The sequence below is a fragment of the Coptis chinensis genome, chromosome 4 (assembly GCF_015680905.1).
Source record: "Coptis chinensis isolate HL-2020 chromosome 4, ASM1568090v1, whole genome shotgun sequence".
NCBI classification, from domain to species: domain Eukaryota; kingdom Viridiplantae; phylum Streptophyta; class Magnoliopsida; order Ranunculales; family Ranunculaceae; genus Coptis; species Coptis chinensis.
This window is the reverse complement of record NC_141459.1, coordinates 108295833-108317220: the sequence shown is the minus strand read 5'-3', so window position 1 is coordinate 108317220 and position 21388 is coordinate 108295833. Positions and strand designations below refer to the sequence as shown.

General features: G+C 36.6%; 4 protein-coding genes and 1 pseudogene across 10 annotated transcripts; 2 read left to right on the top strand and 3 right to left on the bottom strand.

Annotated features, from left to right (window-relative positions):
- Positions 1–1634: 1634 nt before the first annotated feature.
- LOC147506930 (WAT1-related protein At5g47470-like) lies at positions 1635–5033 on the bottom strand. The gene is given in 8 exon segments (XM_086558981.1): positions 1635–1917; positions 2136–2287; positions 2374–2535; positions 2725–2765; positions 2768–2937; positions 4175–4291; positions 4444–4509; positions 4694–5033. Coding segments are annotated over 8 exon segments (1038 nt in total). The 5' UTR covers positions 4894–5033; the 3' UTR covers positions 1635–1787.
- A 472-nt stretch (positions 5034–5505) lies between these two features.
- Positions 5506–8881, top strand: LOC147506929 (HhH-GPD base excision DNA repair family protein). Its single transcript, XM_086558980.1, is given in 8 exon segments — positions 5506–5750; positions 5753–5952; positions 6031–6090; positions 6175–6297; positions 6377–6474; positions 7557–8104; positions 8211–8305; positions 8515–8881. Coding segments are annotated over 8 exon segments (1332 nt in total). The 5' UTR covers positions 5506–5620; the 3' UTR covers positions 8593–8881.
- A 697-nt stretch (positions 8882–9578) lies between these two features.
- On the bottom strand, positions 9579–14930 carry SMU2 (RED family protein). Its single transcript, XM_086558979.1, has 10 exons — positions 14494–14930; positions 14288–14431; positions 14050–14214; positions 13919–13967; positions 13726–13815; positions 13002–13070; positions 12785–12911; positions 10915–11267; positions 10366–10749; positions 9579–10061 (listed from the first exon to the last, which is right to left on the bottom strand). Exons 5-10 carry the CDS (start codon positions 13762–13764, stop codon positions 9792–9794), a joined length of 1242 nt encoding a protein of 413 aa, XP_086415105.1. The 5' UTR covers positions 13765–13815; positions 13919–13967; positions 14050–14214; positions 14288–14431; positions 14494–14930; the 3' UTR covers positions 9579–9791.
- A 910-nt stretch (positions 14931–15840) lies between these two features.
- LOC147506927 (RAP domain-containing protein, chloroplastic-like) lies at positions 15841–19841 on the bottom strand. Of its 6 annotated transcripts, XM_086558961.1 has the most exons (5): positions 19700–19841; positions 18756–19241; positions 18530–18641; positions 17261–17468; positions 15841–16191 (listed from the first exon to the last, which is right to left on the bottom strand). In XM_086558961.1, exons 1-4 carry the CDS (start codon positions 19722–19724, stop codon positions 17423–17425), a joined length of 669 nt encoding a protein of 222 aa, XP_086415087.1. In that variant the 5' UTR covers positions 19725–19841; the 3' UTR covers positions 15841–16191; positions 17261–17422. The 6 variants fall into 6 exon arrangements, with proteins under 6 accessions (XP_086415087.1, XP_086415084.1, XP_086415085.1 ...); XM_086558958.1 differs by lacking the exon at positions 19700–19841 and having other exon boundaries at positions 18756–19332; XM_086558959.1 differs by lacking the exon at positions 19700–19841 and having other exon boundaries at positions 15841–16161; positions 18756–19332.
- An 11-nt stretch (positions 19842–19852) lies between these two features.
- Positions 19853–21239, top strand: LOC147506926 (protein STRICTOSIDINE SYNTHASE-LIKE 10-like; annotated as a pseudogene). The gene is made up of 2 exons (XR_015194025.1): positions 19853–20106; positions 20286–21239. The product of XR_015194025.1 is annotated as a protein STRICTOSIDINE SYNTHASE-LIKE 10-like (transcript).
- Positions 21240–21388: the final 149 nt, after the last annotated feature.

Sequence of the window (21388 nt, the reverse complement as noted above, 5' to 3'; positions counted from 1 at the left end):
GTGGACTGCAACATATATCTTGTAAATTTGTAATTAGTGTTCACAACAAAATGGAGGGCTCATAGGAAGCTTGCTTGTGCTTTCGGTTCATCTTTTTAGCTACACCACGCATGCTGTGTATATTCTGAATCCACCACACGATTGGTTGGTCTCACTTCCACCTATAATAAGTCATGTTGTCTTATCAAAAAGAAAGAAAAAAAATATCACGATCTAAAATAGCATGTTTTGGGAAAAATCTTCCTGATCCAATTTTTGGCCTCTCTCTCAACGGACCAACCCACTAAAATTACCTATTTTTGAAACCCGCACAATATAGACAGAAATGTTCTCAAAACTACTTTAATGGCAGAAAACAAATTCTTAATCTTCTCCTCTTTCTCTATCTTTTTTTAAGTTCTGATCAAAATTTCCTTTTTCTTTACAAATCTGAAAATTACAACAACAAATGAATTGAAAATTATACAACTACCATCTTTTTTCTTTCTTTCTCACTTTCTCTCATTCTTTCAAATATAAAATTATTATTTTCTTTCTCTCAATCAATTTCTTTTAAAATTTGTTGTTCTCCAACCAAACAAATTAGATTTGAGAAACAATATCAAGACTTGGAAATTTTGTTTCTTCCACTCAAAACCGGATCTGAGAATTGTCTACTTTTTAAATTCAAAAATGAATTCTTTTTGAATATTTTGAATATGAAAGTCAAGTTTTTTTCAATTCAAAGATGAAATCTTTTTGGGATGTTGTTCATTTCAAATAATTTTGCATAAATTATGATCGACCTGTTTTCTCTATGAAAATTTAATTTTTCATAGGTCAAGTTACTGTATAAATTTAAATTTACATAAATCAGTTCTATTAGATATCAGTTGTAGTAATCTACTGTGTAAAAATATATTTTAACAGGTCGTATAAAATTACATGAGTTCGTTATATCAGATGTTAGATTGGTCAATTTCAAAAAAATGTTATGTGAAAACAATTTATCATGCATAATTTTTTATTTTTTTGCAGACTTGTAAACACACTATTCTAAATTTAAATTTTCATAAATCAAGTTACTATGTAAATATAAGTTTTCATAGTTCTAGTGACTATGTAAATATAGTTTTACATATATATGACTATGTAAAAATACATTTATATATATTTTGTCAGGTGTCGAAAAATTTTCAATTCCAAAAGTTACTATGTAAATTTAAATTTTCATAGTTCCCATGAATATATATATATATATATATATCACTATGTAAAAATACATTTACATATATTATGTCAGGTGTCGGGAGAAATTTTCAATCCCAAAAGTTACTATGTAAATTTATGTTTTTATAGCTCCAATGACTATGAAAATATAGTTTTACATATATATATGACTATGTAAAAATACATTTACATATAGTCGATAATTTTTCAATCCCAAAATGGTAAAAAAGGAAATAAGATAAAATGGGAAATAAAAAACTGACCAAATTTTATCTCTTTTTTGGAAAACAGTAAAGTTATTTAACGAGACCTAAATAATAGGGAGGTTATGTGATATGGGTCCATGGAAGGGAGTTTATATTCAATCGAGTTAGAACCAAGGGGCTAAGCCTCATTTCTTGCCTAAAATAGTAATGATTTTGATCTACAAAGCAAAAAATATCGGTATTCAGCCAAAAAAGTTAAGAAAATCAGCTACATAAGGAAAACAAAATGAATAGTTTACAACTTTACAAGAGACTTCTCTACATAACACGATTTTGTTTTCTTTCATGCTCTACAACAATTTTGTATTTCATCTAACTTAGAAGTGGCTTTTTTTCATCGTGAACTTTTAGTGATTCTTCATCCTCCAAAACAAAATACTCCCTTCTTTTAGCCCATAGCACACAATAGAGGCCACTGAACATTAGGAACATTCCAAGCAAGCTGCAATAAAAATGAAAAATCTTGATTGCTAGAAAGAACCATTGTATTAGAATCTGTCAAAAAACCTAGTCGATAAACGCTATAATGCTATATATTTCCACAAATAAGAAAAGATGTACATCGGTTGAGCCTAAATCCTAATCCTTGTGTCAAGGTTAAGTCATATGTGTGTGTTAGATTGTTAGAAAATTTTCAGATTACAGCTTTGCATTGACTACCTTCCCAGGGAGATAGATTCTCCTAATGTGATGGCAGAAAGAATGACAGAGAAAACAGTTCCAATTGGGTTGAAGGTTGAGACAAAAACAGGGCCTTTCTTCTTCATTGCCCATGTCTGAAAACTAGTGCATGCTCCACTCACTGCACCTCCCTGCGTATCAAAAACTTAAGTGAATTCTCACTAATGTACTACAATATATAAGGAGAGAATCATGAATAAAAAAGGCTTGTTCTTACCATTAGAGCATAGCCAACGAGATCTTTTCCACTCACAAGCGGTGTACTGATTTCCAAGTTGTGGTTTTGAACCAATTGTACAACTGCAGTTATAATTGCACCTACAAACGCTGTTACTGCACTAAGGGAAATTGGTGCTGGAAAATCGCCCAAAGTTGCAGCCTGCGAATAAAACACATCACACATACTGATCAGAATATATTAAATAAACAGTATATTTATGTTAACTTGAAAGTAGAAAACCTAATTATGCTAGAGAGGTTAATATTGCGAAAAATCCTCAAGTCATTGTAACAGGGAGCCCCCTAAACTGTTGAGCAATATCTAGTAAGTTTGAAAAAATTGTTGTACCTGTAAAACAACAGTACAAGATAAAACAAAGATGGCCCCATGAGATATATAGTCCCAATGACTTTGTCATGATCAACAAGATCTGATTGAGCTTTTATTGCTTTAGCAGTAGTAGAGTGCAATAAGCTCATTGTAATGGCTCCAACAGTGCAGATTAGAGTACCCGTAATCTTGACTACACCATACATACACTTCACATTGACCCTTTCAAACCTACAAGAAAAAAATGATCGCACTGAATCATAATTGTATAATTTGCTTATTAGGAGGGTAGTGCCGACTTAGCTTGTTGGTCCCACCCATAAATGGATCGGTTTGGGTCCGGAAAATCCAAACCTGAACCGATAAAAAATTGGAAACCCAAAACCGAACCAAACCGAAAACTATAAAATCAAATAAATCTTAAATTAAATCAATTAATTTCAGCCATACAATTAATAAACATATACAAAATTAATTATAAATATTACTAAAATGTCATCTTATCGGTTCGGGTTCATATCGGTTCGGTGGAAGATAAATCCGAAACCAAACCAATATTTTATCTCTTCAGTTTGGTTTTGGGTTAGTAGAGAGCAAACTAAATTACCAAAACCTAAACCATTTTTTATCGGTTTGATTCGAAGTTGGTTATCGAACCCACCATAAGTGTGGAATAGATTTTTGTCTAATGTGATACATTCTTATATAATCAAACATTTTTGTAGGTTAGATGATATACTTCTTGAGTAATGCCGAGAAACACATACATCTTGAAAGAATTGTCTCTAAACACCCAAATGAACTCTTTACCTCTCGTAATTATACTAATCAAAGAATGTGTATTTTCGTAAGTTTGTTTTAAACAAATTAAATATTAAGTTTTCTAGCTTTAACTCCCCCCCCCCTCCCGAACTTAGGCCAATTAGTTTTTCCTCCAATTAGCTTTTACTCCCCAAGTTCTTTCATCCAAATCAACCATTACCTTCATCCCCAATTGAGTTTGACCATAATATTTTTGGTTAAGACAAATAAAAAGACTCTAATGCCCTTTTCATGGTATAATTACATAAATACCCTATGACTTTAACAAAGACAAGTGAAAATTCAAATCATCTAGGACACATGTCATGATCTTGTGAACTCTATCCGACGGCTACAACCAATCCTTATCAAATGACATCCACACCCTTAATATTATGAAATTACATAATTAACAGTTAGAAAACTGTTAAAAAGGGAAAGGACAATAAAACCTTTTTACATATATTGACTTGAATGTGGTGTGGTCTTAGGGGGTAGATCTCTACATGGAAAAACTGGAAGAGAGGGGGTGTAAAGCTAGAAAACTGTTAAATATTTAACTTGCTATTCAACTTGTACAAAAAGAAAGAATTAGGTTGCGGTAGAGCTACTTTGAACTTGAATACGCACCAATCAAGACTATCTCGTAATTAAATTAACTAATTACCTGAGCACCCAAGCAATGATGAAGATGAAACCTGGAGCAAGGTTAGGCATGGCAGTAGCAACTGTAGGAGAGGTTTTCTTAACACCATTTAGCAACAGGACTTGAAACAATGTAACCCTAAAAAAAAAAGGGACCATAATCCTCCCATTAAATCTGTTCTAGGTAGTACTAAACCATTTCAGTCCATCAAAAAATAAAAATACATTCAACACGATAATTATTTTAAAGGAACGATTTTCATAATTAACATAATTCTGTAAAATTCTTACCCTCCAAACGATAACAATATCACCTGTGCCATCAACTTTAAACTGAATTCCCTAGGCCAAAGTTTCCTGTAACACAAACAAAATTCCCACAATTTGGTATAAAAGCGTGTCCTACATCAAATAACATTATGCCTTGGGCAGGGCACAAAGAAACATAATCAAAGAAGGGTAGGTGCAAAATGTACATGTTTGTACGATAAACAAATATCAAAACAATGAAATGAATGTAAGAGAAAATGGTGGAGCAAACCTTTCGAAACAAATGGAGAGAGGAAAAAGGTAGAAGGAGATGGCAAGACTTCCATAGATGGTTAGAAAAAGAGGTGTGAGACCTATAGACATTAAATGACTTGTAAACACAGCATAAACAGCATATACAAATTGTGTGCTTACTAGGGCCAACACGATCGCAAGTTCCTCAAGGAACTCCGTCGTGAATGACCGAAACATCTCTACAAATGCTTCTTCCACCTCTTCTTTTTCTTGATCTTCTTAATCTTAACCTTGTTCTTAATATGATTATTGTTTCTTTCTTTCCTTCTGTTTTTGCCAGAGATGTTTCTGTTTCTGTGACTATTAACTAACTACCACCTCTCTTGCCCTTGTACTTCGGAAGAAAAAAATTCCGTGTGAAATATGAGTCTCTTTTGTAAGACTTAATATGTCTTCCTTGTTTTAAGGTTGAAAGGTCTATTTTAAATGCTAATCATTTCAGTTAAGATTCCTTGGTTCCAGTATCAATGTCCGGAACTTTGGGGGGTCATCTTTACTTGCCTGAACAAGTGAACAACCTTAACCAAATCCAATACAACCACAGCACACACAGCACAGGGTTCGTCTGACTACGGTATCAGTTCTGTACTAATACGCGTAGATAGATGAAAAAAAGGTTGAAAAGCCTGTCTATTTCTTGATCCGCACGCTTCTTCCAACAGAAAAAAAATACCCAAAACTCGAAAGAGTGGCTCTAGCACTTGTTTTTTGCAGCAGAGAAGACGATATTTGCCCACGACATACAATAATATTTCGAGAAGTTGTCCCGGCAATATTTGTGTTGTGAGTTGTGACGCATTTGTGTAGAGTGTAGTCGTCTAGAAAACTCAATGCCGTTTGATGGGAAATTGTGAAGAAAAAAGAGAGAGTTTTTCCAGTCTTGCACTAATAAAAAAAATTGATAATGATGGGGGAAGAGAAAGGTCGTGAGAATAATGATGATGTAGAAGATATGGAAGATTTTGGCAAAGAAGAAGAGCGTGTGAATAAAATAAGGGCATCTCTGCTGAGCTGGTACTACCAAAACCAGAGAGTTTTCCCTGGAGAACAAGGACAACCGGGAACGAGAATCACAAGGACCAACAAGAGGGCACTAGTACTAGTAAGCTGGCTTATGGTGTTTGGGTTTCCGAAATGATGCTCCAACAAACTAGGGTTACTACTGTCATCGACTATTACAACCGTTGGATGCAGAAATGGCCCACCATTCATCACCTTGCTTGTGCTTCTCAAGAGGTCCTCTTTCATTTCCCATTTTTCACTTATTATGAAAATAATATTATGTATCATTATAACATTTTGGGGACTGCGCAGGAGGTTAATGAGATGTGGGCTGGTTTGGGCTACTACAGACGAGCTCGCTTTCTCTTGGAGGTTTGATTTCTTTTTTTGTTTCTTGACAAGATGTAGGGATGCTTTACTCTTAAATGCATTGATTATGATATACCTCTGATATAGGGAGCAAAGATGGTCGTTGAAGGACTAGGCAGCGAGTTCCCTACAACTGTTTCTGCTCTTCGCAAGGTTCCTGGAATTGGAGAATACACAGCTGGTGCAATTGCTTCCATTGCTTTCAATCAGGTGACTACATTTATATGGATTTACCTAGCCAACTCATCATAAGTTAAGTTCAATTAACTCTCCAATTCTTTTTTTCTAGGCGGTGCCTGTGGTTGATGGTAATGTCATTCGAGTTCTTGCTAGATTGAAGACCATTTCTGCAAATCCAAAAGCTTCAGCAACCATCAAGACCTTTTGGTTAGTGGACTTTTCCCCTTTGGTCTTGTTGCTAGGATACCTTTTTACGATTATCCAAAGTGTTGACTATCCTCCATTACATATAAGTTCACACACTATTGCCTCCTAAGCTCAGATAAATATAAGTTGTACTTCTGAAAACTGGCTAGAAGAAGCAGCAAAATCACAACCTGTTCTAGTTACTTTTTAAGACTGGAACTTACACAAGTTTAAGCTATGTAATGGAGTATATGTTGTGAACACCAAAGAAAATTAGCTTTTGAAGAAAAATGAAAGGGGATTTCTATATTTCCCATTTAACTCAATTTCATCTTTTGTAAATCTTTCCATCTAATTCAGACTGGGTCTACTTTAGTTTAACTGAATATGGATTGTGAGGGATGGGATATATCACTTACTGAAGTCTATGCCATCGCCATGTGCTGAATGTGACATATTATGTTTCTAGTTCGATTTGTTAGCGACTAAAGCCTAAATGCATGAGCACTCGAGCAGCCGTTTGTTATGTTGTATCTCACATGCATGTATACACTGGCAATTCTACTGACAACATTGAGGAAAACAGTGAATATATAATGAAGAACGAGGTAGTATTTTGGAAGAAAGAGATATGGAAATCTCGATGAGAGGAGAAATGAAGAAAAGAGAGATGAAAATTAGAAGAATAAGAACAATAGATTAAGAATAAGATGAATATTGAGAGTAGAAGAGACAAAGAGATAACAAAGAAAATAAACTCGGAGGAATAAAACCTTCAATTCAATTGATAATCGTAATGGTTGGTTCTACAGAGCATTAGAGAATCCATATATGTAGTAATATAGATATGGTTCCTTGGACTTCAAGTAATTTGAAAATAGAAACCAATTCTAATTCTACTAGGATACAAAAACAAACTACTAATAAATCAATTCCTTATTCTACTAATTTTAAAATAGAATAATGCTAGTTGCCAAAATCATGCTTCTTGTCCTACACTCCTACATCAATACATTAGCTTTAATTCTGACAGGCATGGTTCTATAAATTACGAAGACGAGCTTTATTAGCATTTATTTAGCTAACAACTAGTCTTTGATTAGGAAACTAGCAGGGCAACTAGTTGATCCTTGTAGGCCTGGAGATTTCAACCAGGCGCTTATGGAACTTGGAGCCACCATATGCACTCCATCTAGCCCAGGCTGCTCTGTTTGCCCTATCTCAGGCCAATGTCAAGCATTCTCACTATCCAAAGGTCACAATTCTGTTATAGTTACAGGTTATCCTACAAGGGTTCCAAAGACTAAACAAAGGCTCGAGTTTTGTGCTGTTTGTGTTGTTGAAATATTGGATGACCAGTGTCCAGATACTCCTCGGGGAGCTCGCAGAAATAATGTGTTTCTTCTTGTGAAGAGGCCAGATGAAGGGTTGCTCGCTGGTCTTTGGGAGTTTCCATCTGTTCTGATGGATGGAGAAGCTGTCTTAACTGTGAGGAGGCAGGCAATAGATCAGTACTTGAAAAAATCATTCAAGCTTGACACTAAGAAGATGTGTACAATATTGTCACGGAACCATGTTGGAGAATGTATGCATATATTCTCACACATTCGACTTAGGATGTATGTAGAATTGTTGATTCTACGTCTAAAAGGTTAGGACACAACCATGTACTTCCCCTTCTTTATGTCTGTTATTTATGTCTGTTACTCTGTTAGCTTTTCAAGATTTACATTTTTCATGATTATCGTCTCTCAAAGGTGGGGCCAGTTTCTTTTACGGTAAGGAGGAGGCATGGAAATGTGTGGACAGTCACTCCATTCAAAGCATTGGATTGACATCGGGAGTAAGAAAGGTAAGGTTTCAGCTTTTAACCCACAATTAAACAGTTGAGAATCTATATGCCTAAGGGAAAGAATTATTTATCTTGTACTGTTAAAAGTCTACTGCACCAATGCTGATTGCTGGAGAAATAAAGTTTTTTTGTCGTCGTTTTTATTAATCTTTCCTGTTGATTTGAGCCTTGAAAAATGCTGATCTGCATCATTTTGCCACCTGATTCAGGTGTATAATATGGTTCAACAATTTAAACAAAACCAGTCATCCTTGAAGTCCTCAAGCAGGAAAAGAAAGAAGACCTAGAGAAACCAAGTTCATTGCACAGATATCGATGGCTTCTAGTTTGCTCCAGTTGCAACGTTCTTACTGGTTGCTTGCTAAGTGAATACTACTTAATAAATTATCAGTAAAGGTTTTATGTTGTTGTTGGCAGTGGTGAACTGTTTTTTGGGTTTGTTCTATTATTATCATCATTTTTTGTTTCAAGTTGCAGAGTTATGATTTATGGATCATGTATGTTAACTGTGAGTATGTACCATCGAGTTGCATCAATGATTCTTTAACAGGAAAGGATAAAATTCCAAGTATCCAATCAAGACATTGCTTCTCACTCAAAAATGTGAAAGATTTCCCTAAATTAGTCCTCAAGGCGGACCAGTCATTGCAGCCAAAGAAGAAAGATGAAGTTATGTGCAGATAGTGAGGCATGACAATCCAGACAAAACCCTGCTTCAAGACGCCCCAACAATCTTTAGGACAACATTATCAGTGCTACAGAAGCCACCAAGAACAAAATACTGCCTCGTGCAATAAATTTCAACCAGAGAATCATCCTTTTTGACACAAGAAAACACTGCTACGGGCAATACGCTTGCAGCGTCCGAAAGACTAAAGGTCCAATCTATGTTTGGGTCTGGTTTAGATGATCCATCCTCAATGCTAATATTATAGTATAATAATTGCATTTCTCAATTCATAAATAAACCTCACAAGAAACATTTACACTTACAATTCTGCCAACATTCCAGACCTTGACAAACCACATTATCTGAGGGTTGAAAAAAACCTATCTGAAATAAGATCGTACTGGGGGCTGAACCCAAGACCTTCACCACTGACCATATAGTACTAATGAAGAAAATTAGAAATGCCATTATAATCAGTCCTCTGAGTTGATTTAAGAATCTACTCATGCATTACATTATGATTGTTTTATGAGGGGAACTGACATTGTTAAGCCAGGTAGGTAACCTACAAAACTTTCATGTTAAGTTAGCAACAAAAGATACTAATAGACAAATCCTTATTGAGTAGTGTAGCATAAATAGACAAAATAAAAATGATAATACATTGTCATTCCATACACAGACTACTGATATGCCCACGATGGATGGTAAAGCATGTCTCAGTTTTACAACAGTCGTGAAAAATCACAAAATTTGAAGAACTAAGAGAAGTTTCTTCCGCAAACTGTCAGGAATATCTCAATATCCTACCAAGCTTCACACACGAATTTTCTTTCCAGGCTGCATCTCATCGTCATATTCCCCATCATCATCATGGCTCTCCCCCTTCTTCCTTGCAAGAATCTTGTTAATCTTGTGTAGCTCATTGGTGAGTTTCTGATCCTTGTTTTGTTTACGTGCCTTACGGCCATCCTGCATCTTCACACCAAATTGGAATGCCGCCTTTGGCATTGCTTCCTTCTGTTCATTGTATGTAGCCCATTCCTCTTCAGTCTCAAAATCCCACCTATGAAGACGACCCTTTGCCTGTCAAAAGAATCCAATAGCCTTATAAGTATCTATATATATCTCCAGTCTTGGTTTGAAGCTATCCCCTAATGATTTCTCAAATTAGAATCACATATTACATTGCACCAGATACTGTACTGTTTCTCAGTCAGAAAAAAGTCTTTCATGTACCAGTCTTGCATTTAATGTATATATATATTACATTTCATAATGGTGTAATGTCATTCATTGTTCATTGTTCACAAACTTCAGAATTGAAGAAATTACTATCTATTAATTCAAAAAGTATCAAGCATGTTCTACAAATAAGAAAACGACTTACTCTGCCACCCATATCCATTTTTGACAAGTCATCCTCATCGTCACTATCCACGACTTCACGGTTATATTCCTGGTATCCAGGATAGCATTCGGAGTAGCTCTCAGATATAAAACCAGGATCCTTCTCCCGGGCATCCTTTTCCCTAAGTTGCTGAAGCCTTTCATCATCACGTTTGAAAACCGACCCAAACCCTCGATCCTTTTCTTCTTGGGTCATCAAGCGTGGATCTTGTGGGAAGTTAGTGCCAGTTTGCACATCATAAGCTTGCAAATTTTGTTGGAGATATTGTTCAGGATAGGCAAACTGCTCGGCATTAGGGTACTCCTGCCACACTTCTTGATATCCAGAAGGCCCTACTTGGGCTTGCATAGCGCCATATACGTCCTGTAGAATTATACTGTCAAGACATACCAGAGAAAACTTCCAAAATACCCAAATTGGATAAATCACGGTTAAGAACCATCCCCACGACACAAAAGAGAGGCCAGGGAAGGCATACAATGTAGTTAGAAACAATAATAAAAAAGTAAACTACAAAATGGAACTCACTGCCTGTTGCCAATTCTGAGCAGGGTCAGAAGGCGGGACTGGTCCATAAGCAGGTCCGGTGAAATAGTTTTGTGTTTCCCTATTCCGAGGAGACTCTTGCATATCCTCTGAAGCAGGACTTTGGCTTACATCCTTGTTGGGAACAGTATAGTCAATGCCCTCCCCCACAAATATGTCATCCTCTTCTACTCTAACAATGGGAGGGGATTGTTTTTCTGTAGAATCGAGATAGCTCTTGAGGGGAGGTGGTGATGGCAGTCTTTCACGTTCCGTTTGATGCTTTAACATTCTACCTTGAGCAAGGGCAGGTTTCTCATCCTCATTATCTCCATTGGCAACAGCAGAAAGCTTCCCTAAAATAGCAAAGGCAGTGATGAGGAAAAAGTAACATCACATTACCTTCAACAAGATTTCATATTAAAATGTTGAAAATGGCAAATCATCAACAACTTGGGAACCTTAGCAACCTAAAGCGTAACCTAAAGCGTCCAAGTGAGGCCACATTTGCTCTGAGTTTGTGATTTCACGCTTTAAAGCCAAATTTGGACTGAATGCGCGCTTTATTTTGTTGAAGTCACGCTTTGCAAAACTATAGGTTGTAACTAACCAATCAGACTGAAGAATATAAACTGCAAGTTTGACTTTGGGCTAGTAAAAGCACGCTTTACCAAAATAAAGCCTGTACTACTCTTTTACTTCCTAACACGTGTCAAGTGACAAGGACCATGTGGTGATACAGACCACTTTTTAGGTCCACCATCTCAGGTGGCTAAGTGTCTAAACGCCAAAGCCATTTAATTGGCTTAATTTTTTTAATTGAATTCTAACTTGAAAACTAAATAAAATAATAAATTAGTATATGTAAAAAAAAAATTATTAAGTTAAATTTATCTATACACCCACACTCTGGAGGCGCTTTGTATATTGGGAATTTTTGAAGATAGCCTCTTTGACGCTTGCCCCCTCGCTCCACGCTTTGGTTGCTAAGTTGGGAACCCATCCTTAATCCACCAGATGCAAATGAAATTGAGGCATACTCTAGTATAGCGTCTAGCAAGCCGACTAGCATGGAGGACTGCAAAAGTTTTTCTTTGCAGGCACCAGACAGCCCATTGAACATGCACAGAGTCTAGCTTGAAACAAAATAACTTTGACAACAAGTAAGCAAACATATATCCAGACCCAGCACTGTTTGTTGACGAATTAATCAACAAGGTATGGACATTTATCATACAATTGACTGTTCAGCTTTGACCAACGACTCGGGGAACACATAAACAGGGAAATCCACCTATTCATCTGAGTCCTGCTATGGCATATATATAAACAATTGCAAAAGTATCAAGCTCCTTGTTTATAAGTCATGATAGCAGGTGATTGTCCAGTTCTAAAGTTAATACTCTGAGGTGTCAAACGATACATAAATCATGAACATGGTATTACCTCACTGGGAGCTGTTTCAGGTCGAAACCGAGTTATTTTAAAGAGTGGGCTATAGAAAGGACCTGTGGGAAGTCAGACTATTGTGCCACATACAAACTTTTAGACAGGATAACAAGCTTGGTAACCAAAATGGATGAGGTGCAATTCCAGGGTCCTTCAGTGCTATATTTCAATTACGCGGAGATAAGGAAACATTACTGCAGACTGAGTTGCTAGGTTTGACGCTGGTCTTGACATTGATGGTGCTAACTTCCACAAAGGATGGCCTATATTAATTAAAAGGTGGGTCGTAGCAGACACGCGCGTGTGCTATGTAAGAGGGTGAAATTGCTATGTAACGATCCTACACTTGTAATTACGTCTTATGTCAATAGAAAAAAATTGATCAATTAACAAAAAGAAAAAAAATATTTATATAAAAATATACCTTTCATGTCTTTATTATCTTTTTTCTTCTTCTTCAGAACCTTCCCAGAAGATCCAAGGCGAAGATATGACATGATTTTGGTAATTCGGTCCAGTACAGAACCATCAACACTGACAGTAACCATTTCCTACAGAAGATAAAATAAAACATTGAGCTATTAAGAACTAAAATAGATAACTGAAAATTGAATTACCAGCGTAACACAAAATTTGCAAACCTCAGGAACTGGGCAGTCAGCTTTGCTTCTGTGAACTGTAGTTGGAATATCGTGGGAAAACCCATCCTCCTGGGATGAATCAAATAAAATTTCCATCAGGAAAAGTCTGCTCTTAAAAAACATGGGCAATCATTTTGTTAATCCTATAAGACATAGACATTCCAAACGAAAGAGGATTACATCTGATTTTGGGTAAGCCATACCTAACTGGACGCTAACTTCCACCTACCACTACCCACATTACAGTCAAACCCTCCCACCCCATAAAATATTACGGTACTGAGATCTTAAGTCCCTTTGTGATGTGGCACCCTTAGACCTATCAAATAATGTCCTTACAACAGCAACAACTAACTCCCACAGGCAATCATGTCAAAAGGTCACTTGACTTACGTTACCGATAGTTGACCAACCGAAAGCCTAGTCAAACAGTAAAGTGGGGGTGAGCTTCTAAAAGGAACTAAGTTCGGGATGTGTGTCAGATATCGAATTAATAATTGCCTTTAATGTCAGAAAAAGTCAAACATTTCTAAGCACTATACCGCACAATATTTGCAAATTGCAACATACATCCAGATGAAACCCGTTATTACTTGTTACATGCCATTACCAGAAAATCTACTACTTCAGATTTAGAACAACAAGAGTATATGCATCATCCATTACCAGGTAAAAGCCCCCAAAAAAGTAAACATACATTCTTCCAATCGAAGGACAAGCTTACCACGTTAAAAATAAATGCCATGCGTCCAGGAAGAAACATCTCATTTAACTTGCCAGTGGTTTGAGGTTTGACAATCCACTGATATACAGACTGCAAAAGGAAAAAAAAGTACCAGAAATCAATAAAAAGTTACATTCAAAGAGCTTCTTCTCAAACATCAATTGCTTTTCACATTCTTAAGGAGATAACTCACCTTTGCGGTTTCTGTACGAAATGTCAGTGCTTGGTCTTCTTTAGATACTCTACACAACAAAAATAACGTGAGTGATACTACCAAGTGCACTGGGTAATAACAGATAGAAAAGAGTCCCTAAATTGCATCACCTGGGCTTTCCATCAGCCTCATCTCCAACATCTGGTTTCTTGTCAATCTCACTCCTTACCTTGTTAAGTAAAGCAAAGTCCAAACCCTTGACCAAATGTGTATGCTCCACGTCACCTCCAAGATACTTGCTGTTCTCGATGGATATCTTCTGAGCATCAGCCAGCCTAGAAAAGATAAATGCTTGAGATATACGAAGAGCAAGTGAATCCGAAGCAATGAATAAGAGGAAGAAATAACCTTAAATCAACATTGCCAGGAGGAGCAACAGCATGAAAAGAGCCCAACTCAGTAGGTTCATAGTCAGGATTTTGATCCTCTCTACGCTCCTTTGCTCGATCTCGATATTTGGGTCCTTCCAATTCCTCTTTCTTCACTTCCCCCCTATTATAGAATACGATTATTAGTAGGCATCCATGCAAATTGTAAAAGTAGAAAGAGAGAACCTGCTGGTCGGCTTAGAGTGCCTGTTGGTGTCCCCCCATCGCGGTGGTGTTTGCCAGACCTCTTATTGCTCCCCCGTTCACCACTCATCCTCCTCCAAACTTCTTCTTTCTTACGCCACTAAAAATTTTATTGCAAGAAAGAGACCAGAGCTGATAACTTTTTTTTTTTTTTTTTTTTTTTTTCACCGTTGCTACCGTGGACCCAAATGCCAGGTATATATCGCAAATATATAAATATACATACCGATAAGTTGGGATATTTTCGGCATTTGGTATACAAAAGTCGTTTATTACTAGAATTACTGCGTAGCAGTGGGTGCGGGTGGGCGGAGAGAGGGAGAGGGACGAAGAGATGAGGACAGACAGAAACCAACCCAACACATTTTTGTCCGCGTACCCCTCTTCTGCCTAGAACGTTCGCTCTACTAACTTGATTACTAGTAAACCAACCCAACAAATAACATTTTTGATTACTTCTGTATACTGTTGGCAGTGGGGAGATTATTATCTCATCCTCAGTTGTAGTTTGTTAGAAGAAGATGGGTGGAGGAGAAAATTTGTTCACCACTAAGAAAAACATTTGAGAAAGTGCTTTCCCACTATTATGCTTCCAAACCACAGAGCTCAACCCGATAGGTGACTACCTTAAGACCAAGAACAAGAAGAAAAAGTTTACTACCTTGATTGGGGAAAAAAATAAATTCAAGTAGGTCCGTCCACACCGTTAAAGTAACATTGCGTTGGCTATCTTAGTTATCACCTTCCTGGACTGAGTTTGTTTTAGCATTATACTAGTTCTTTGGCCTGTGCATCCACAGTAATCTATTTTGGATTGGTAGAAGATAAATTTAAGGTGCTACATTGTTCAACAACATTAACAACAGATATAAAAGTGTCCTAATATGGATACAATTGTATATGAAAGTATATATTACATACTAACCCATCTGAATTCCTTAAGACCAAGAACAAGAAGAAAAAGTTTACTAGATTGATTAGGGAGTAAAAAATAGATGATTGGTCCGTCCAATCTTTAAAAGTAACCCACCATCCTGGCTATCTTAGTTATGGACCTTCCAAGACTGAGTTTGTTTTAAAATTATCATTAGATGTCCTTAGACTCAATTTTGATTATAGTTTATTTGGATTGGTAGAATCATTAAAAGTAATAGTATACTTATTAAATGTTCAACAACAAATTGATATTTTTTGTTGTAAAAAGTCTAGTTGCCATTGCACCCATCTAACTTTTACAGGTTGCCTACGAATTGGGGGATTATACAGTCAACATAGATGAAGTATAGTTCTTTTATGAGATAGATGATTGTCCCTACAAAGTTCTTTAGAAGTAGTCCCACCATCCTTCCATGTATGATTCTGATGAGATAGATGATTCCACTCTTTCAAGTAATGCAGTCTGTGCAATCTGTGCATTGACACTCACTGGTCTAACCAGCTTCAAAACCTCCAGTGGCTGAGTCAATAATGAGTACAGCGCAATCAGCCTGTGAAGTACCAGTAATCATGTTCTTGATGAAATCACGATGGCCTGGATCAGCAATAACAGTACAATCTAGTCAGACATTCCCTATCGGACTTAAGCCTGTCCAGAACCCAGTCATACTTGAATGACCTTTTGTTCATCTCAGCAGCTTCTCTCTTGAACCTCTAGATCACACGCTTGTCAATACCTCCAAGCTTATAGATCAAAATGACAGAACAATTGTAAGTTGTAGGTTTCTAAGTTGTAACATTACATTATGCTAACAGTAAAAAGCAGAAATGTCACCATGTTATCACCAAAAACCAAGATTCTACACTAAGAAAATGAAGCATGGAAGTACCGACTTAAACGCTAGATACCCTAAAAAAGCTGATTAGTTTTGTTTTCATGCTTGAATAGTACCATTCAATCACCAACAATGATGATTGAGGAGTTGAGTGGATGCCTCTGCCACATAACATTAGCTTGGTCAGACATATTTCCTCTGAAGAGAGAACCATACAATCAAACTGGAAGCAGAGTAGTGAAGTATCTTTTGGTTAAAAAAAAAAAAATCACATTAATAGTTGTATGTAACATAACCTTTTAAAAATTCAGATTTAAAAATTCGATGAGTAAAACATTTGTTTACGTACAATGCAATTGATCGGTTAGTAATCAAGTTCAACTAAAGCTGTAAACATTTATCAGCCTTATACACACTCAGGGGTTTTAATAACCAAACAACAATAATCCAGACAATTATTCATACTTCCATACTCAGGTCTGCTACATCGACTGAGAGCAGATAAACAAAGGCTACCATAATTTCGAGTTCCACACATAGATGATTGCACAATTAATTAATTTAAAAACATCATTCTTGTTTACATGTATGTGATTGTGAACGTCGAGGACAACGTGTTATATTTGACCCATTAAATTACATAATATTCCTCATCAAAACTCAAGAAAAAATTCCAATGCCTAGAAGTGTTTTTAAGCAAAGTACTGACTTGGTGAAAAGTATATACCTCATCAAAATTCAAGAGAAAAATTCTAATGCCCTAGAAGTGTTTTTAAGCAAAGTACTGACTTGGTGAAAATTATATATAAAGATGCAGGGAAAAGAAACAGACATAGAACAGACACAACATCCCCAATAAAGAAAAAATGGCCTGGAATGAGTAACCTTATCTACTGATGCAATTGAAAAAAAATAATAGGAGAACTCTGACATGGGAAAGATCGGATACAATGATAATGAATAAAAAGAGAACTCACATGTCCTGATAGGTATTGGCAGAGTCCATGGCTAAGACATAAAACCGCTTATAGAAATTCCAAACTACGAAGATCACATGTTGCTTGCCATACCGGTATTTCTTTCTCCAAATTTCTTACACTTTCATCAGTTAAGCATATCTTGTACCATGTCTTATTCCACTATTTGAAATCAGCATATAATTTGCTGCTCATCATAAATTGGTTTCTGTAAGTAAAAGAATTTCAGTTTTGAATCAAGGTACCAAGATGAGTAGCAACTAATGCATTTGGCAAGTTAAATCATAACAGGCTATTCTAAAAAGATGTAGCTTAACTATAAGTTGCAAAAGCGAATTTTAAACCTTTGAGAATATAATGTGAGTCCAACTATAAGAAAAGAAGCTTAACATATGGAAGTTTTTCTACCTAGCGTGAAATGAGACTAAACAATCCAGAAGCAATTACTATTTAAGAAACAGTTAAATAATTCATATCAAAATTATCATTATATATATAAACCAATAACTAAATGTAGTTCATTTTTTTAATTCTTTTTTCGTTGTGAAAACTGAAACAGCGGTTATTCTGCATCTGAAAAAGTTCACAACTCGGCACAATCCAACGTGTAACCCGCCTGCTGTCTCATTCAACTACATTTGTTCTTGCAATCCATAGTGACACCAGATAATGTTTAAGAAAAGATACCAAGGCTTATGCCGCAAGGCACAACTGGAAGACTTATGGGAAAAACACACCGAGCACTACAACTTCTAATCTAGTTGAAGAAACTGACGACTATGTACACCTCAAGGCGTAAGTCCTATTGAAATCCTTTCTTGTCTTTGTTTTTCCTACTTGCTCTCTTTCTTTGTCTTTTTTGTGTGTTATTTTCCTTGTCTTTCTTTGTCTTTCTGTGTTTTTTGACTTAAGTACATTATGTATTAAAGCAACCTCTTATACTTGTCTTTTTGCAACTTACTTTGGGTCAGAATTGGATAACATACTATTTCAATATGATAATGTGATTGTGTCCTACTAATTTGATAAAACTTACTACTTCTCAAGTACCTAAGCCTGAATCCCTCAAAAAATTTTATTGTTGCTTTAGAGTGGTGTCACTTACTTTGGTCAAAGTTTCGTGCGACAACTCTTTAGTGCCACTCACAATTAAAATGAAATGTTCTACTTTAAACGTTGATACCTCCAAACCAAGGCAAAGAGCATGTATTTAATAAGAATTAAACTTTAAGACTATTGCGAAAAAGAATACTGCGAGTTAGAACTTACTGTGAGACGCCAAGTGAACCCGCTGATAATTGAATGAAAGCAACATTCTTCACATTAAAACCAACATTGTCACTGGGTAGCGGTTCCTGAAGAGCATCATGGTGCATTTCGGCTGATTTAACTTCAGTGGTCTATCCAATAGTGCCAAAGGTGATATCCATGTTCTTAGCAATCCGGTGTAGTGCGGTGGCAATGTTTAAAGGTGTGAGAGGTGAAGGGGTCAAACCTTTGGTAACAGCTGATATAGTCTCAGAAGTCGCTTCCAGAACCTCTTCTGCAGTGTAGGAATCTACAATGGCTTTGTTCAGAGTGATCTCTTTCTTCCTGTCAGACGGGCCGCCAGGAGAAAATTGAGAGAGTTTGTCAACTAAAGCTTGCATCTTTTCTTCAATCGTATGATTCTTATTCTTATTATTAATGTCTTGATCAAGAATGGCTTCTATTTCGCCTTCATCTAGTTCTTCTTCTTCTTCTTTAACTAGTTTCTTGGTTTTCTTCTTACTAGTATTGTCAATCTTCTTCTTTTTCTTCTTCTTCTTTTTGGTATTGTCATTGTCAGTGAGGTGTTGGGCGAGGCCGCGTGAGTGAATGGATATCAAGGCAGCATTTCTGGCCCTGGAGCACCAGTCCATCCCATGAGTCTCGTCTCCAATGAGCCTAGTGGCAGTAGACTTTTTCTTGTTGTTGTTGTTGTTGTTGTTCGGGTTGAGCTCTGCGACAACATTATATCTCCGCCGATAAGATAGGCGAGGAGGAGGAGGAGCAAATGTGTTAATAGTGGTGAAGAAACTAGCTCCCTCCATTTATCTTCTTCTAAAACAAACTAGATAATAATAAAAGAAACGACTTTTGTTCCTCCGTGATACCAAATCCCAATTTATCGGTATGTATATTTATACCTGCCATTTCGGCGAATCAAAAAAGAAACAAATAAAAAGGATTTGGTCTCTCTCTTGCAATCAAATTTTTAGCTTTATACAGACAGGAATTGACAAAATGCACCAATTTATAAATTAGCAACTTCAAATTGATCCTTAAAATGGAAAAAATAAGAAAAAAAAACATAATCAAATAGATTTATGAAATCAATTGATGCTTTGGCGATATTAGATTAGATTCCATACACATATCGATTGTAATCACGAGACAGAGAGGATAGAGTTTGCCAACCTGTTACAGTTTGAGTTGAACTCATAAACCTCTCTTTAAGCTAATCATCAACTGAAGTAGGAATGAAAACAGAGTCACAGTTTGAGTTGAACTGGAAGTTATTAGGTGCTTATAAATAAGAAACAAGACAGTGAAGTATGCCATTCTAAAACCATGGCGTGTTCAATGAGAAATCTCTACTTGGTGTTGTTATTCTTCACTTCTTTTTCATTATCTCTCATCTTCACAGTTTCGTATCCTACATATCCTGAATACAAATCCATCCGATTACCACCTAGAGTTACTGGACCAGAAAGTTTTGCTTTTGATTGCAATGGAAAAGGTCCGTATGTCGGAGTCTCTGATGGCCGGATTTTTAAATGGCAAGGACGTGGTTGGAGCGAGTTCGCACACACGGCCCCATACAGGTACGACTGCGTTTATCATTGATTTTCCATGCATTACTTCATATTAATCCGATGATGTCTACTGAGTTAAATTTGTTCTGAAAACTGTCAAAATCAAATTTGTCAACTATTAAGAATTTGTTGCATTTTTATGAATATCTATATAGGTATTAATGGTGACTTGTTTTGGTTGTAATCAGGAGAAGGGATGTGTGTGATGGCTCTACTAATCCCAGTCTTGAATCCATATGTGGGAGGCCACTGGGTTTGCAATTCAACAACGCAACATGCGAACTTTATATAGCAGACGCTTATTTCGGGCTTATGAGTGTTGGAAAGAATGGTGGGGCGGCGACCCAACTTGCTTCTAGCGTTGAAGGTGTGCCATTCAAATTCACTAATAATATGGATATTCACCCAGACAGCGGCATAGTATATTTTACCGATAGCAGCACCCGATTTTCAAGAAGGGAACACTTGCGTGTAACCTTAAGCGGCGACAGTACCGGAAGACTGTTGAAGTATGATCCCCGAAGCAGACAAGTGACCGTGTTGCAGAGAGGTCTAAAGTTTGCCAATGGAGTTGCATTAAGCAGGGATTATACATTCGTACTCGCCGCTGAAACTGGTGCTGGCGCGAGTTTTTAAGGTATTGGCTTGAAGGTCCAAGAGCCAATACGATTGAATTGTTTACTCAACTTCCAGGTACACCTGATAACATTAAGAGAAATGCTATGGGCGACTTTTGGGTAGCTCTGAATGATGGACAATCGACACCATCATATACTGATAAAACTATAGGAGTTCGACTTGATGAGCAAGGTAGACATTTGGAGTCACTGCATGGTAATGCCTACACAGAATCTGTTAGCGAAATTAATGAATACAATGGTATTTTCTCGGTAGGATCCGTGGCTACGCCCTACCTTACCATTTTCTCACGTTAGATCGATTATGTAATTAATTCCAGATTTTGGAGATTTTGCTGGTTACTCTTACTTAATTTTGCTCGATTATGTAATAAATAAAGAGTCAACATTCTTTCGATTTTTAGCTCGTAATTTTTATTTTTACTATTAATGTATTTTGGTAATGGGATTGATAAAACTTTGCCTTCCAAATTCCAACATACAATTCAAGGAACCATATTTACATTTTACAGTAAGCAACTCTTGGAAGGTACAAGCACAAATCACTTCACTATGTGCGTGGTTGCCTCTATCTCACTTTCTTCTCTCTCTATCATAGGCTTTGGGTGGTGCCAGTTAGCTCTCTCGTGATTACAATCGATATGTCAGGTATG

Bases quoted from the DNA above. Each gene is read 5' to 3' on its own strand.
- LOC147506927 (XM_086558958.1), bottom strand. From the start codon at position 19,332: ATGGAGGGAGCTAGTTTCTTCACCACTATTAACACATTTGCTCCTCCT. The intron at 18,642-18,755 runs GTTTGACCCCTT...AAGTTAAATCAG, and splicing joins TATATCAGCTGTTACCAAAG to CCGAAATGCACCATGATGCT. The intron at 17,469-18,529 runs GTAAGTTCTAAC...TTTTACTTACAG, and splicing joins GGTTCACTTGGCGTCTCACA to AAACCAATTTATGATGAGCA.
- SMU2 (XM_086558979.1), bottom strand. From the start codon at position 13,764: ATGTTTCTTCCTGGACGCATGGCATTTATTTTTAACGTG. The intron at 13,071-13,725 runs GTAAGCTTGTCC...GATTCATCCCAG, and splicing joins TGGCATTTATTTTTAACGTG to GAGGATGGGTTTTCCCACGA. The intron at 10,750-10,914 runs GTGAGTTCCATT...ATAATTCTACAG, and splicing joins CTCAGAATTGGCAACAGGCA to GACGTATATGGCGCTATGCA.